The sequence below is a fragment of the Marmota marmota genome, unplaced genomic scaffold, assembly GCF_001458135.2.
Source record: "Marmota marmota marmota unplaced genomic scaffold, marMar, whole genome shotgun sequence".
Lineage (NCBI taxonomy): Eukaryota > Metazoa > Chordata > Mammalia > Rodentia > Sciuridae > Marmota > Marmota marmota.
Window position 1 is genome coordinate 14,892,279 of NW_026000068.1, and position 16,926 is coordinate 14,909,204.

Below are 16,926 nucleotides of genomic sequence, written 5' to 3' on the forward strand. Positions count from 1 at the left end.
GTGGAGGGGACAGTGCAGAGAGTTTGGCTTCTGTTTCTGAGGTTTTCACTAAAGCAAGATTTCTCAGTCTTAACTGACATGTAAAGCCAGATAATTCTTTGTCCTGGGGGCTGGCGATATAGGATACTAACTGAATCACTGGTCCTCTACCCACTAGATGTCAGGAGCAGCCCTCTTCAGTTGCTAAAAATCCCAAATGTCTTCACATTTTGTCAAATACCCTTGAATCAAAATCACCCCTGGTTAAGTGCCACCACTCTAGGGTTTCAATGGCAGAAGGGTCTACTGCTATTTCTCATTTTCTAAAAAATAGTGATGTCCTATTGATATTCCTTTTAAATTTTTGTAACTTGAATATAGATTTTTTTTCAGGTCCCAGGACCTTCCTATTTTGAAAATTGCCTTCCCCAATGCTGTGATGCTGGAAGGTTGTGATGCTGTTCCTATCAGGCTTAGCATATTGTGCACGGCAAAACCTCAGCGTATGAGTCCTTTCGACTCTGCTGAGAAGCTTCCTCAATGGGCACACTGCAATGAAAAGGGAGAGTGCCTGGCTGAGCTGGTTTGCAGGAAGTTAGACCTAAATTAGGCATGCTCTATTTATTGGGGTCTCTCGCAATTATTTTTCTAGTAACTCTATTGATAATCTTTAAAATGCAATTCATATGAAAAGAGGCTCAGCAGTTCCACCGAGGGTGGTAATTGGAGCTAGCTCTCTTTTCTGGAATACTGCTGCTTTAAAGGAATGTGGCATCAGCTCATCTATTGGTTTAAGGAAACAACCCAGAAAGTTTATAGAAATTATGATGAATATTGAGCTTCTCTACCTCTAGAAGGCATTAGTGTAATAAGGCTTTTCAGATTTAGCATCCGGGACCCTGGATCAAAACAGTGAGGAAAACCAAACTCCTTTACTTCAGCTTACTGTCTCCAGGATGGGCTGAAGGAAAAGGATTTACATAATATGAAAGATACAGATTTACTCTAAGAGAAATTAAAGCATGACAATTTTTTTCATTAGAAAAGGATTGATCACAGTGCTTCACTAGATATGTCAGGTTTAATTTAATATTCAAAGTGCGTTTTCTATACACTTATTATGTCTGGTGAAGTATACACATTAAGTTACAAGTTGTGTGTGTTTTTAATTATTTGTTCAACTTTTAGAAGTGTGGTGGCTCAAATTTAGCAGTGTGATGTGTATCATCTCTGTTGAAAAAAAAAATTCTTGTTTTGTTCACAAAGACCTAATCATATGCTGAAGGGCTGAAGCAAGATTATGTGCCAGGAATAGGAAGTGATTCTTTCTGCTTAAGGTTTAGTGTTTGTCTTCAAAAAATCTAAACAGCTGATCCGTTTAATCAATGTGGTAAACAAAATTAATGAGATTAATTGTAGGCTGTCAGGTATGAACAAAGTGATTAATTTCAAAGTTTTTTTTTTCCTGTCAGATTGAGCATCATGTAGTCCCACTTGGAGAGAGCTTATTACCTTCCAAACCAAGTAAAAGTGATTTGACTATTAGTATTATTTTCACAATCTGTACTTTCTCTCCTCCTTTGCAGTTAGAGGTCAGACATGGGTTCTATTTATTTTAATACTGTTGGGAAAGGGGCAGTACAAATTCACTTATTGAGAGAACCCATGTACTGAGGTCCTAACTCTTAGATCCTCACAAATGGTGGTGTTTAGGGATTTAGCACAAGGTGACAAGGAGTGGATCCAACTGATGCATACTCTGGAGACAGTGGTATTGAAGGAAAGATGGATTCTGCATACAACAAGGCACTAGTTATCAGGAGAGCATCTAGTGATGGGATTTCAGTCTTCTGGGGGTGGCAGAAAGCTATAAGAGTAAATTGTTCCTTTAGAGGAGGTAATTTACAAGGGATGAATTACCCAGTCAAAATATCTGTTCATGAAAATGAGACAAAGAGCAAGAGGATCTTGTGAATGACTGTAGTGTTTGGAGCTGGAACCAATTATTATTTTTTTTCTCAAGATCAAATCCATTGTAGAGGCTGAAGCTGGATAATGGCTGTGGATGATGTGTAAATATTGACTGCTAAAGGGAAACAGCAGAGATTTGAATACAAGCAGTACCTGAAAGCTATTTCAGTTGTCCCCACAAGAAAGCAGGCCAGTAGCAACGGAACAGAAAAGAAGAGGACAGATCTGAGAGAAATCTGGAGAGAGAGGATTTGTACCTCTACATAGTGTGTAGCTGGACACAACAGAATGACTAAATGTCATGCTTGAAGGGTAAGGAAGAGTTGAATATGAACTGAAGGATGAAATAGAAGGATAATAAGATAATTAAATATAATAGTGTTCATAATAGAAGAGCATGTTTCAAGGGGAATACTAAGTTTCAGTGAAGACACCTAAGCTCATGATGCCCATGGAGCAATAAAATTTATTTGCTTGGTAGGCAGGCAGGGGGCCTGAAAGGCAAGACAAATTAGATGGTGTCAATTTTTGATGCATCCATAGGAAAGAAAAAGAAGCTAAAGAAATAAATGAGATAACCAAAAATATGGAGCAAGTTGACATCCTGAACAGAGCTTTGGATACACCTTTACTTAGAAGCTGGAGGCACATCACGAGGCAGTGTAGAAGATTGGGGAGGAACAAAACTTGAAACAAGTTGTGTCACAAAAGACAAAAGAGGAAATACTATAAGAAGAAAGCACAGAGTACCAAATGTTCCAGAAAGGCTAGCAGGATTCACTCATTTGTTTAATCAATGGTGTTATCTATATACCTATGAAGCTCTGTGCTAGGATTTAGGAATGAATTCACTGAGGTGACTGACTGGTGAGTTTTCTTTTGTAGTCATCAGATGATATCTTATCGTGCTTTTATGTGGGTCATAATAGTGATATTATGATTATTTGTTTCCATCTTTAATCCACTCATTATAGTGGATTAAAGATGGAAACAAATTTGGAAGAAAGAGAGCCAGACTGCATAGAATAATCTGAGATAATTGAGTGGAAATGATAAAGACAAAGAGAGCCAATGGAGGTCCTTTGTCAAAGAGTCTAATCAGGCTTAATATTATTAGGCCTAATATTAGAGGTAGAATTGGTTATTTTGCTCTTGTAGCATATCCCAGGTGAACAATTTTGACTCACTGACTTGAGCTACATGTCATAATGGACACAGAATCTATAAGGTACAGATATTTTCCCCCCCTCTCGGTAGCTTAAACTCTGGCCTAAAATCAAGTGTATATATGTGAGGAGTTTTAGGTGTAGAACACGATGTAAAGACTGAGAAAATTTCAAATAACATGACAAGAATTTCTAGCAACATCCAATAACAAAATGTATTGCAGACCAGATATACTGTGAATTCAGAGAAAACATAACCATGAATGAAAAAAATCTTCAGTGCACAGGAGGAAATAAGTGGAGGTCACAAAATAAGACTAGCATTAGGACTTTCATGAGGGAAAGACTAGAGGCGAACTTCACTCCAGAATCCCATCTCTTCTCCTGTAAAGTGGAAATAGTGCCACCTGCCTTTCTTCAAACCTAGAAAAGGGCCTCAAAAATGAATCTGCCCTTCCACGTCCTTACCGGAAGCCTTCTTTTAGTTCAGAGATGAAAGGTACTCATGCTTCACCACTGTAGCATCAGTCATATGAGAACAAAGCTATCAAAAATGCACAAAACCTTTTGCTAGAAAGTAGGAGCCTTGGAAACCTCTGCCCTGTGACAAATAACAGGAATAGAACAGGAAAAGAGACAGATGCCTACATGGGGACTGTCACCAGCAATCTCAGTGCTACACTGAGGCAAGGAGAGAAGCAGTTCCTACTTTGACCTAGTCAGAGCCTGAATTCCAAGGTGAGGATATAGACATTGGAATTGAACAGTCATACACATGTCAACTTTTAACCCACAGGGCCTTTTGGTCTATAGGTTTACAGATTAAATTGATTTGATGAATTTCCTTTTGTTTGTTTATTAAATCCATAATTTTATAGAATTTTGAGAGACCAACCTAAAGTTCGTCCAAAGAGCTCATATACATAATACAGTAAATATGTTGCATGAGGAGGGTTAGTACTTACAATATGTCACATATCAATTTAATGAATATGACAGAATGTGAGTCTTTATATACTGTTCAAAGCCTTAAGAAAATGGGGTAATGTTGATTGCTTCCATTTTCAACCTTTTAGGCAAATTAGTGGATAGATTCATGTTTTCAATAAATATTTCCACATCTAAACTCTGCAACTTAAATAATTTCTGTCTCTTTTCTTCTTCCATACACTCACATAGTCATCCAACGTGTATTTGTCTGGGTGATATTTTCTTAATCTCAAGTAAATCAATGTTTCACTACTTATAACACTATAATAAAATAACAGCAATTTAAATTTGATAGTCCTCTTATGGGACATTCATGAAACATGATTTCATTCATTCTTTAAGAAAATTCTGTGATATTTTAACTTAACACATCAGAAAATCAAAGCTGTGTATGGATGATGATCTGATAATCCTCCTGTGTTAAACTGTGAGTTACTGATGGAATTTAAACTTAAACCTGTCTCCATGCACTGCATTGCCTAATGCATTCTAATCTAAATACCAATTTAAATGCATGATTTTCTTAGAGAATACAGCTTAGAGGTTAATACATTTTTTTTGATGCACCATTTTAATTTATCAAATAGCCATGTTTGGTCTTTGATTTTCATTAATAAAAATTAAATTATAGACATGCTGTATTTTATTTATTCTTAAAGAATTGTTATTGTAAAAACTCCTCTCTTCCAACTTTGTTTTTAACATGAAAAGAATGCCTAAAGTGACATTTAAAATTATCACATATGTATATCACATATATAATGTATGATTTACAGAATATCAAGATACTTTGCAAATTTTTTTCTACCTACTACTCTGCTTTGATGATTCTTATGGGCTTTTGAAGCTACACACACACACACACATATATATATATATATATATATATATATATATATATATATATATAAATATTTGTTTATTAAATCCATAATTTAATAAACAAATTACATCATTGCAATGACCCACACAGCAACAAAGTATCTTGAGTAGGGGTGACTAAAGATGGACAAAAATACAAAGACAAAACAAAACAAAACAAAACAAAAAAAACCAAAGACATTTTCAAGCTAAGCTGAGGCCAGGTGGGACACTGCATTCTGATGAAGGAACAGTGACCCGGAACTAGCTCTGCAATTTTGTTGTATAGGAATCCATAATCAGGAAGATAAACTATAGGGGAATTGCTTGTGAGTTATCAGAGGCTTCTTTGTGCACTAAAAAGTTACAGAACTAGAAACATTTTCACAGCTATCCTACTGTTGCAGTGCTAGGAACATTCTGCTGCACCCAGGAAACACATTGTCCTGGGACATCTGATCACTGTTAGTGTCAGAGCCAAGAATCAAGGCTGATAACATCCTTGCCTTTGGCAAGAAATGTTTCCCAGGTTTGGCTTTTGCTGACACCCCAGGATCACCTGTTGACTAGGGCTCATCTGCTCTCCACACATCATATCCACAAATTAACCTTTGTTAATAAGGTCAAAATAGACAGTCCATTTAATAAGCCAATAATTAAGATGGAATACTAAGAATCATTCAACTAATCCATGAGAAGAAAAGAAAAAAGAAAAAAATGTGAATGAAGAACAGGGCTGACATTTTCTTCATATACCATATAGTAAAGATAAATTTACCACACTGTTTCAAATTAAATTAAAATTGAATTTCTGTATATTTAGGTTACCTTTCTTATTTTTTAAAAAACCTAATAATCCTGAGAAGTTATCTGTTCTAAATCTTAATTTATGATTTGCAGAGTATCAAGATACTTTGCAAAAATTTTTATTCTACCAACTACCATGATGTTTGAAATCCCTGCTTTGATGATTCCTGTGGGCTTTTGAAGCTACACAGAGACATATGGACATGTGTATAGCTGAAGATGGAGGTATAAATAAGTATGGTATGGAATATAGATATAGACATATATTGCATTCCTGAAAAAAAAATGCTTCAAATAGCTTATCAGACAAAGGCCCAAGGGGGTTCAATGGATAAACTCAGGGAGGTGTGTATGTATGTTTGTATGGGGGAGTTTTGTGTTAGGAAATTGAAAAATCTAGAAAATGCTGTGCCTTAAAGGACAGACCTCAGGACTCAGGCAACAATATGTACTCAGGAAAAGCCTGAATAACAGATGGAGAGTGACAGTCCTGGAACAAGGTCATGAAAGAGGAAAGAAAAGGTGTCAGGATTGGAAGTACATCTGCTGCTTCCAATGTGTGAAACACCCAGGATACATTAATTTAATTTTAGCTATTCAGTAGATCATGTCCAAGAATTAAAGGAGAATTTGAAAAGTAAAGCTCAACCTTGAACTAATTTTTCTTCACTGGGTTCCAATTATGTTTTTAATTGTACTTTCTGCTCTTAGATGATCGATACACATGTTCATTACTGCATTCGTGGAGTTTTGATACTTACAACTGCCCAAAATAACTGAATGAATAATTCTTGTTCTGAGGAAGAAATCTTTTAAATTTGGAAGCCAACTCCAAAGTGTTAGCTATTGAGTGAAAATATCAGTGAATAACAGAGTCTATTAGTTAATTTTAAAATGTTGTCTGTTGTATTAACTGCAAAAAAAAAAATCATCATGTATTCAGTATGTGAAAAGTACTTAGTCTCCTCTAAGTTCCCACAAGGTCAGGAGTGAAGTTAAATACACCAGCATTGTGCTATACTCTTGTCTTATTTCTCTGCCGTCTCCTTTATCTCTTGTGCTTCCTGAAGTGCATGAGGTAAAGATTCATACATTGATTTCCTGTGAAAGGGGCTTTTTTCCCTTCTTTAATATAATCCCTTTATGGTTAAAAACAACCCACAATGAGGGAAAGAGTAAAATTACAAGCAAAGTGTTGGAAACTGGTGAGTGCCCACACATATTTCTTATGAATGATGACTTATACCACCTATATGGAAAGCCAGTCCCAGTGAATACACTGAATTCATTGTTCAAAGAAGCAAATGACTATTTAAATTTCAAAATATTGATCCAAAGGAAATGTTTCTAATTAATTTGCAAGCAGGTTAGTCAATTAAAGTAGTCTGTGTCCTACATTAGGACATAAGAGTAGGTTATAAAAAAGATCCCCCTAAAGTACAAAAATTAACTAACTTGTGCTTAGCATTTCCACTGACTTATTTAAGGGAAAACTATGGATGCTACAACAAGGAAGAAGGTGGGAAGGATGGAGGACTGGACATTAATCACATTGTGCTTGTTATTCCCCCAGGGTCCCATGATTCCTTCAGCTTCTACATTGATGAAGCCTCTCCAGTAGGCCCTGAACAGCCAGAAACTGTCCAGAATTTTGTCTCTGTGTTTGGAACTGTAGCCAAGAAGCTGATGCGGAAATGGCTAGCCACTCAAACAATGAATTTCACCGGTCAGCTAGGAGCTGGAATCCGTTATTTTGATCTTCGAATTTCCACCAAGCCCAGAGACCCCGATAACGAACTCTACTTCGCTCATGGTTTGTTCAGTGCCAAAGTCAATGAGGGCCTTGAAGAGATCAATGCATTCCTCACGGATCACCATAAGGAGGTGGTATTCTTGGACTTCAACCATTTTTATGGGATGCAGAAATATCACCATGAAAAACTGGTCCAAATGCTGAAAGATATCTATGGAAACAAAATGTGCCCAGCAATTTTTGCCCAGGAAGTTAGTTTAAAGTACCTGTGGGAGAAGGACTACCAAGTGCTGGTCTTCTACCACAGTCCAGTTGCTCTGGAAGTGCCCTTTCTCTGGCCTGGGCAGATGATGCCAGCACCCTGGGCCAACACCACAGACCCTGAAAAACTGATCCAGTTTCTTCAGGCATCTATCACTGAGAGAAGAAAGAAGGGCTCGTTTTTTATTTCTCAGGTGGTGCTAACCCCCAAAGCTAGCACTGTGGTCAAAGGTGTGGCAAGTGGCCTCAGAGAAACAATCACAGAAAGGTAAGTGTCCTCAAAGTATCCAGGGGAAATGCAAATAACTTAAGTCAAATCCATAGAGTCACAAAGTGGTCAAGCAACAATCCATACTGACAAGTATCCATTTTCTGGGGCTACCATAACCAAGGGCCACAAACTGGATAACTTAAAACAATCGAAATGCATTTTCTCACAGATATGGAAGCTAGAAGTCTGAAATCAAGGCGTCAGCAGAGTTGGTTCCTTCTGAGGATTCTGAGGGAAGATCATTGCCTCTCTCCTACTTTCTGGTGATGGCTGATAATTCTTAGAGGGGTTTTCAGCTGCATCTCTCCTGATCTTCCTCCTTCTTCCCAAGGTCTTCTCCCCATGTGCCTCTATCTTCTTTTCTTATAGGGACAACAGTCATGTTGCATTAAAACCCACCTTAAAGACCTCATCTTAGCTTAATTACTTCTGAACATACCCTGTTTCCAAATGAAGTCACACTCAGAGGTACTGACGTGGACTTGAAGATGCTTCTTGTAGGACACAGATCAACCCCTAACACCATGTATTTTGACTCTATCTCTAGTTCTCTTCTCACAGCGTTCCTTTCACTTTGTCTAGTTCTTTATAGATTTCAAAGCTATTTTTCTACTGACTATAGAGTCTTTTAACGTATCAAATGTCATTTGATCTGCTAACAATCCTAGGAAGTAAATACTGTCTTACAGATTTAAGAAAATGAGATTCAGAAAAGTGAAATGTTTTGCCTTAGGTCCTTTGGACAGTAAATGATGAAACAGATACTTAAGACTCCATTCTCAAGTCACATGCTAGGCCCTCTACATTGCTATCCTGCCCCATAACGAAGGCTTACTCTGCAGAGAGGGAGTGGACCTTCCATCTGTCAAGCCCAGCCATGTAGAGTGGTGGGTACCTGCAAGGTACGATTTGAAAAATCATCAAAGATCTCTGTAGCTCTTGCCTATCAGTGTGACAGAACATGCTGAATCACCCATATTATTTATTCTTTTGAATTACCCATGCTAAACAATGTAAACAGTACCTGAAAAGGGAATACAAACCCTTGTCAGATATCTTATTTTTATGTTTAATTAATAATTCTAATTATGATAAAGAGACAAAGCATTAAGGTTTTGCTTTGGTTCAAGGACAAGAAAACAAGGAGAAAGATTTTGAGATGAAAATAGGATGGGTGACCTTCTAGAGCAGAATACAAGGTGGGGATGACAGGAGAAGCTTATAACAGCAGGCAAGAATACACTTGCCACAGATCTTTTAGTCAGGCTACAATGAACGTCATCCTGCGAGCAATGGGAGCTGGATAATGATGTTTAGCAGCTGAATGACCAAATCTGAATTTTTAGATTATAATTAATGCAACGTGAAAAATAGATGGAGAGAGTGGGACATTAAAAGGAGCTTAGAACTGTGTTAGCAAGAGGGAATGCAAGCTAAACTAAGGAAGAAAGAAAACTTAGAATGTGATAAGTGAGCCGTGAAAATTTAGACAAATTAGTGATCAATTAGCTATGTGGTATGAATGACAGAAAGAGGTAAGAATGTAGTTTCTGATTGAGAATTAAGGTGGGTGAAGGAAATATTCACAGAGGCAGGAAACCAAGACACAAGGACTTGGAAAGGAAGCAGAGAAGATAGAATTAGGGCCATGCTTAGTTTCGAGTGCCAGTAAGGAATACAAGTATATATGTAGACAATCGATCATTAGGATCATAATCCCAATGGCCAACTCATGGGGATTATTGGCATTATGGGGTAATGAGAGCCCCAAATCACTGAAATGAAAGGTTCTTCCTTGCAAAAAAGGTTCTTCATAGCTTCCTTTCATTATTCAGATATCAGCTGGGATCTCCTTTTTTCTTGAAATTTAAATAAGTTTGCCTATCCTATATTGTACACCAATTTCAAGCACATGTAGGATTTCCCTGTGATTTCTGCTATTGTCTAGATTATGCTCTGATGGTTCTTACCCTCACTTCTGCTGGAGAGCATCATTCGATGAGTCAATTCTCCCATTTGATCTGTGTCTGTTCCATTCTGAGACATGAAACGTGCCTCATGCTTCTACACGTTCCTACAATGGATTTAACCCTTTCCTGGAGATCTAAGAAGATCAGGGAAGTTTTATAATGACTGTAATGTACAGAATTTAGAATTAAATTTTTAGATTTTTCTGTAATCACAAATCTTCTGTCCTGGGATATCTTCCTTGGTGACATATACACCTCTTTGTCCCTCAGCCTCACTCCTCTGACTAGATGCCCTCTTCTTCCTTTTTTTTTTTCTCATTACTTTTCTCCCCCTACATTCAGATTGCTTTGGGGACATCCTTTTCCAGGTTATTGTACCTAACAATAGTCACTTCTCTCCAGCCTTCCTATGCCTAAACCCAGCTAGTTCCATCAACACAAGAAGGCTTTTTTAAATTTACTGAAAGCACTCTACAAACATTCATTGTTCTGGTAATTAACAACTTATCCCCTCTCTCACCAGATTAGAAAATGAGGGAGATATGTACACATGAATGTGTTATTATTAGCCTTAGCCCTTAGCGTCTGCAAAATTTTGAGGAGTTCCTGGGGACCCAGTAAAGGTGGAGAAGAGGTAGCAAGAGCTGGGAGAGGAACTGGTTCCAACTCGTTCCACTCTTTCTACTGGAATGCAAGAAGTCTTACTTTTAACTTTTACGTATTTTGCATGACACAAGTCTTCCCATGGCCTCTTACAGCAGAACCATACCTCTCTACTCAGGAAAGCACTTTCTAGTACAACAAGCCTGCTTTAGCCAAAATGGGTTTCAGCCAATTTTTCCCAGGGTAGGAACCAGCCTTTGAAGAAGCCAAGAAGAATTCACTCGGGGAATAAATGGTTTTCCTTTTATGGCACCTGATAGACTTTGGGAGCTTTCAAGCCATGGTTAAACTTCTTTTTGGCTATTCATGCACTAGTATACAATACTAAAGTGGGGATTTGTGGAGGAGAAATTCAAAATAAGTTAAGAAAATGTGGAAAATTGTATTTTACACAATTCTCCCCAAAAGATTCCCAATGCACATTAGCATATAAAAGGCACCAACAAGTCTTTTAGTGAGGAAGCCTATTTAAATTTAACTAATACAGTGTTTTCCACACACCTTTTCTTTCAGATAACACTTATTAACAGCCCATGGAATTAATTTTGAAAAACTGTCCTCAGCCATCTGTTCTAGTTCAGAACTTGCTTCTGGCTCTATCTATCTGCAATGGTAAAGCTGTAATATTGAAAAGAGAAAGAGAAGTGGCAAGAGTGGGGGTATTAAAAAGACCTAATAGCGGGCTGGGGATGTGGCTCAAGCAGTAACGCGCTCGCCTGGCATGCGCAGGGCGCTGGGTTCGATCCTCAGCACCACATAAAAATAAAATAAAGATGTTGTGTCCACCGAAAACTGAAAATAAATATTAAAAAATTCTCTCTCTCTCTCTCTGTTAAAAAAAAAAAAAAAAATGTNTGAAATACAACAAAAACACACCAAAGACCTGCCACAGTCTGGCTGGGCACAAATGCCGCAGTCTGGCTGGGCACACAATCACGAGCCACCACACAGCTTGTAGATTCAAACAGCAGCTCTTTATTCCCGAACTCACACCAGCCGTCTACAATCACGTTCTGGGGAAATCCACGTTCTCTGCCCAAATCCACGTTCTCTGCCCAAATCCACCTCCACTGGGCTTCTATCTCCCAAAGAATACTGTCTGAATCCCGTGAGAACTCAAGGGGAACTCAGGCAGCAAGATACGCCCTATTTCCAGCAGGAATAATCTTAAACCTTAAACCTGGAACCTAAACCGGGAACGCCCTAATCCGCCTTGGTCCTTGAGCAAGGTCACCTACATTCAATGTCACTGCAACATGGGGTACGCTGGCAAGGAAATTGTCATACCTACTTGGCTAATGGCTCCCAGCAAAGACCTAGTAGGTAGAATCAATTTTTTTCCTCTTTGATATTATGCAAATTAATTGCTAATAATTTGCAAAAACATTGAACTTTGTCATTATATTTGTGCTATAGCTTTCTCCTTTGGAATTTAGTCTTATATCTACTAGAAAGACATCCTTTTTAACCATTGCAAAAGTGTATTCTGAGTGTGGAGTTAATGGCCAAGGATTTTTATTTTATTGTCTTGTTTTGTTACTTTTTTAAAAAAATCCAGCCTTATGAATAAGCCTTTTAGACAAGGTCATTGTCAGCTATTGAATTGTGCCTTGCAAAGGCAATTTACTTAGCTCTGAAGAAACAGTGCAGGGACATTTGACTCCAGAGAATTCATTTCCTTTTTCTTCTTACCAAGTGAAGAGTCCTAAAACATACTAAAAAGTAGACTGATTGTGCCTCTGTCCTATGAGCTTTGTGCCAGAAACCTTCATTCAGAAAGTGGCATATTGGCACCAAGAGATTATAATGAGCCCCCTTGTGCCATCTAAAAAAGAGTTACCAAGCAGTTTTGAGATCTCTAGGCCTTAAGTATTTTCTTCTCCAAAATCCAGAGTTTGAACTAGATTCTGCATTTGACTAGCTAGTTTCTGTATAACTTTTCAAATCTTTTCTAATATTTGGGTTAACAAAAACCCTGAGCATATGCATTTAGAAAATACTCTTTGAAGTTGTGGGTGGCTTCAGGGAAACTAAATCCAGCCTGAGTTTAGGTACTGTATCTTTCAATCTGGCCATTGGTGCCAAATACTGCAGATGTGTTTTCTACATTTTAGCAATGCCAAAAGACACAGATTTTTATTTCTTAAAGACCTATTTTTAATCTACTTTTCAAACACTAGTTTTCACACATTTCCCCCACAGAATTCACACATTCTTAAAAAGAAGGTGTGCAACTTGTCATGTCTTTCCTTAATATGTGGAAGTTTATTAATTAATAGATTTTTTTTTAATTCCAGCTTAAAAAACTGCAGTCATATCACCTGTCAGAATGTTTAGGAAGCAATGCATCTTTGCAAGTAAATTGATGCAGAATTAAGTTGGGTGATGTTTATACAGGCTAACAATTTAGATGTTAATGACAATAATAATAATATTGTGATATTATTATTAGCAATTTTTAAGTGCTGTCAGATATTATACTATTTTATATGTATTCTTTGATTTAATATTCAGAACAAGTAGGTACTATTGCTAGCCATCTTTAAAATGAAGGAATTGAGCCTTAGAAGTGTTAGGCAATTTACCTGGATAACACCACTCAGGAAAGGTAGAACCTTAGGACTGGGATTTAAGTCAGTGGTGCAATGCATGCTTACCACGCCCAATCCCCTGGGTTTAATCCCCAGTGCACGTGTGCACACATCCACATCAGGTGCATTTAGGATTTAAATTCAGGTTGTTCTGTTTGTTTATCCACCAAACAAACATGTTTAGAGTCATATTCTGTTTTAGACACTGTACTTCAAGTGTGTGAACTCAAATATGTACTCTTGGCACTATCACACCATCTTATCTCTCTGCTATTTGTGAGATTCCAAAGAGGTGATGGCAACTTTGTTTTCATCTCATTAAATGACAAGATCTAGACTCAATTTGGCAGTATATTCAAGTAGACTAAGTTCAAGTTAGTACTTACCCTGTTGGACAGCTCCTGTGTGCAGGGCTCTGAGTTCAGTGCTGTGAGGCATTCTAAAACTGGTAAGATGCCATTGTTTCTGTCAAGTATCAAGTAAGTTTGAAAAGCCAGGCACATACATGACCTAAATAAAATTTAAGAAAAATGAGAGAATTAAAGATCAAAGATTTTTAGAGGTGATTTAGAGGCAATAGAGACCTGGAAAGATTTTGTTTGGCTCTCAGAAAGGATAGTATAGTGACTGGCCAGATGGGTGGAGGTGGCTTCTAAGACTGAGAAAAAAGCAAAAGAATGGAGACAAGAAATCCAGAGGACAAGAGAAGTCAGGGTTGGCCATAGTGGACTGATGTCAAAGGAATCTGGGAGATGAGTCTAGGAAAAGGGAAAGAAAAGATTATAGGACTCTAGTCTTAATTAAAGATGTATTAGAAAGATACTGAAGAGGGATAGGCCAAATCAAAATCAGACCTTAGGTGGTGAAACTGACTGGATTACATAGGTTGAATAAAGAAGGTAGAAACTAAAGATGGCTACAAGTTCAAAGAGGGAAACAAAATAGGATGTCAGCAAGTGGTTGGGAACAAAGACGTAAAAGATGTCAACATAATGTGATTTCAGCTCTACCAACAGCCTGCCCTTTGGAATACTGGGGATACCATTCCCTGAATCACTCTGTATAAATGTGGAGTTGGACAATGGGCAGCCCTGCCTACTTAATCTCATGATTGCTCTTATTGCCTTCAGTGTAAGGTAAAAATTTCAGGACATGGTTGTTTGTGTGCACCCTTATTACCCAGCTGGGAAATGCAGAGAAGTCACCTACAGTTGCTGAGGCTCCCATAATGTGCCAGGCACATTTATGGTCTGCTTTTTTCCATAAATTATATCCATTTAATCCTACCTACAACCTTTTAAGGTAGGCATTGTTAATCTATTAGAGATGCAAAATTGAGCCTGAGATGCATAGTACCATACTCAAAATTCCAATATTAAATTAATACCATAGCTCATGAATTAAGATTATTATGTGGATTTGTTTGAGTGTAAGTCCCGTGCCTACTCTTGCAAATTACATAAAAGTGATATGACTTAGTACTGGGTACCTGTAATACATTATCTGTTTATCTAGGGAGGCAAAATCATGCCTCAGGGTTTGGAAAGATAAATTATGTAGAAGATAGGGTTGACAAAGTCATGAGAAGAGAAGGTCTGAGGTGTGTGCCTTTGCCTCCAGAGAGCAAACTCAGGTGGGATGCTGGCATAGGAATCCCTGGCATAGAATAATGGAACAGGAAAGAAACTCAGAGGGGTCCTCTTTGGCTCATGCCTAACTCCCTTTCAACCCTTTTCCAGCCAGTGCTGGGATCAGTTCTAAATCTAGATCATTAGAACCACTAAAAGAGGAGGCTGGTTGATAAATTGAAAGGAAGCTCCAGAAAGCAAACCCTTTTCCCAACCCTGGGGTTTGGTTAACTGGAACATGCTCATAAAGACCATTAAAATGCAATTTCCTGGATTCCACCCCCATAGATTCTGATTCAACAGTCTGTGACTCAAAGTTTTTGTATTTTTAACAGACTCCAGTGAGATTCACTTTGAGTAGCCCTGCTCACATCTGCAGACAAGATGTACCTCAACCTGGGCTTCGTCAGTCTGGAGTCAACCTCAAGATTTATCAATGCCCTCCTTTCCAGGCTGATAGTTCTTTCTTAAATTGAAGCTATGACTCCTCTACCATGGATCCTGCCAGATTTCAGTTCATCTCTGATTGTTTTGTCCCAAACAGAGCTTCCCATCAAAGATTTCCCAAAAGTAGACCTCTCCTGTTGGCATCTTCTCTTTCATGTCACTTAGTTTGATCCTAGGATTATTGTGCTGATAGGAAGAGGCAAAGCCTCCTTTAGAGGAATTGTTTGTGCCCTTGAGCTAGAAAAAAAAATGTGTTCATTTCCATGGAAGAAGCCTTAATAACTTCCGGACTTAGTATCTCTCATCAAAGCCATTAACATGGCTGCACTTTGCATCCCAACTGCCTCGCCAAGCTGATTTCACAGTATGAAGAAGGAGGAGATTTTTATTTAACCACTTGCAACCGTGAGGCTGAGTGACAGAAGGGTAATTTCAGTCTGGTTCTGCTGAGGTATGGTAGGAAAAGGCTTGCCTGTAATTCTTTTGGTTTTAGCAGTGTTTGACCCAAGAATTTTTGAAAGAAGTATGCACATAAAAGCTCTTTCTCTTTCATTTGGCCACTGTTGTACAGGTAAATACATAAAGGAACTTTTTATTATCTGTATTAGGGGAATAAAAGATTGGAAGGGATTCCAAGCTTCTGGGAAGTCAGATCCATAAAGTGCATGGTGAGCGTGTATGGGCATGAGAGGGAGAGAAAATGCACACATTTTTCTAATATGAGATATAGATTCACCCACCTTAGTATACCCTTCTGGATCTGTTCTATGTAGAATTGTGGGGCCAACAGAGTTCACTGTCTTAAAGACACTACCCTAGTATGTAACTAGAATGTATACAGCTCATAAAACATTGAGAAGAGGTAGGTTGATGGAGCATAGAGAGAACAAAGATGACAAGTGTCCAGGAAGCCGAGATATTTAAGTAGGTGGTAACAATATTTGGGTACTTAAGTCACCAGCTAAGGGGAGAGGGAGATTTGTTTGATCATGACATAATCATGATCAGTAGATGAGAAAGAAAGAGGTGTCTGATTCAAGAATTCGAGTGGACCATCTCAGATCACACTCTGAGGCCATGAAGAGGAGGAGGCCTTCAGGCCACCTCTTTCCTTCTGCTCTCTGCAGGCGGGCTCCTGAGGAGGTCACATGCCCGTCCAGCTAAAAAAAAAAATCATCCAAGGAGCAACAATTCCATTCTGAAGATGACTTTTTCTTTTAAACTGTAGAGAGAGATGCCATAGAAGTTCTATGATCCCTAAGGAAAAGATCTCCAGGTGAAAATATCTAGTGGAATATCCCAGGTTGAATACAGTTACAGCGAGAACACTCACCATGAGGGCCATGGGATGTCCCAGTGAGAGGAGGCAAGAAAGAACTGAAAAGGATTGGGGTTCAGTTTGGGTGATTTGGTGGAAGGTTTAAAGAAATAGAGATCCTCTTTAGATCAGTTTCAGAAAGTAAGGACAATTCTACAACTGGGTATCTTGATAAGTCTTATGATAGGCCAAATCAAAACTGAACTCTAATTGGTGAAGAAGACATTGTCACTCATCTTGGTTAAGAGAG

The 16,926-nt window shown here is 38.2% G+C and overlaps 1 protein-coding gene across 1 annotated transcript in view; it reads left to right on the plus strand.

Moving 5' to 3' along the window:
- Positions 1 to 16,926, plus strand: part of Plcxd3 (phosphatidylinositol specific phospholipase C X domain containing 3) — a 152,496-nt gene that overhangs the window by 86,754 nt on the left and 48,816 nt on the right. Inside the window, exon 2 of the mRNA XM_048814025.1 lies at positions 7,348 to 8,056. Coding sequence (XP_048669982.1) covers positions 7,348 to 8,056 — 709 coding nt within the window. The remainder of the gene's footprint in view (positions 1 to 7,347; positions 8,057 to 16,926) is intronic.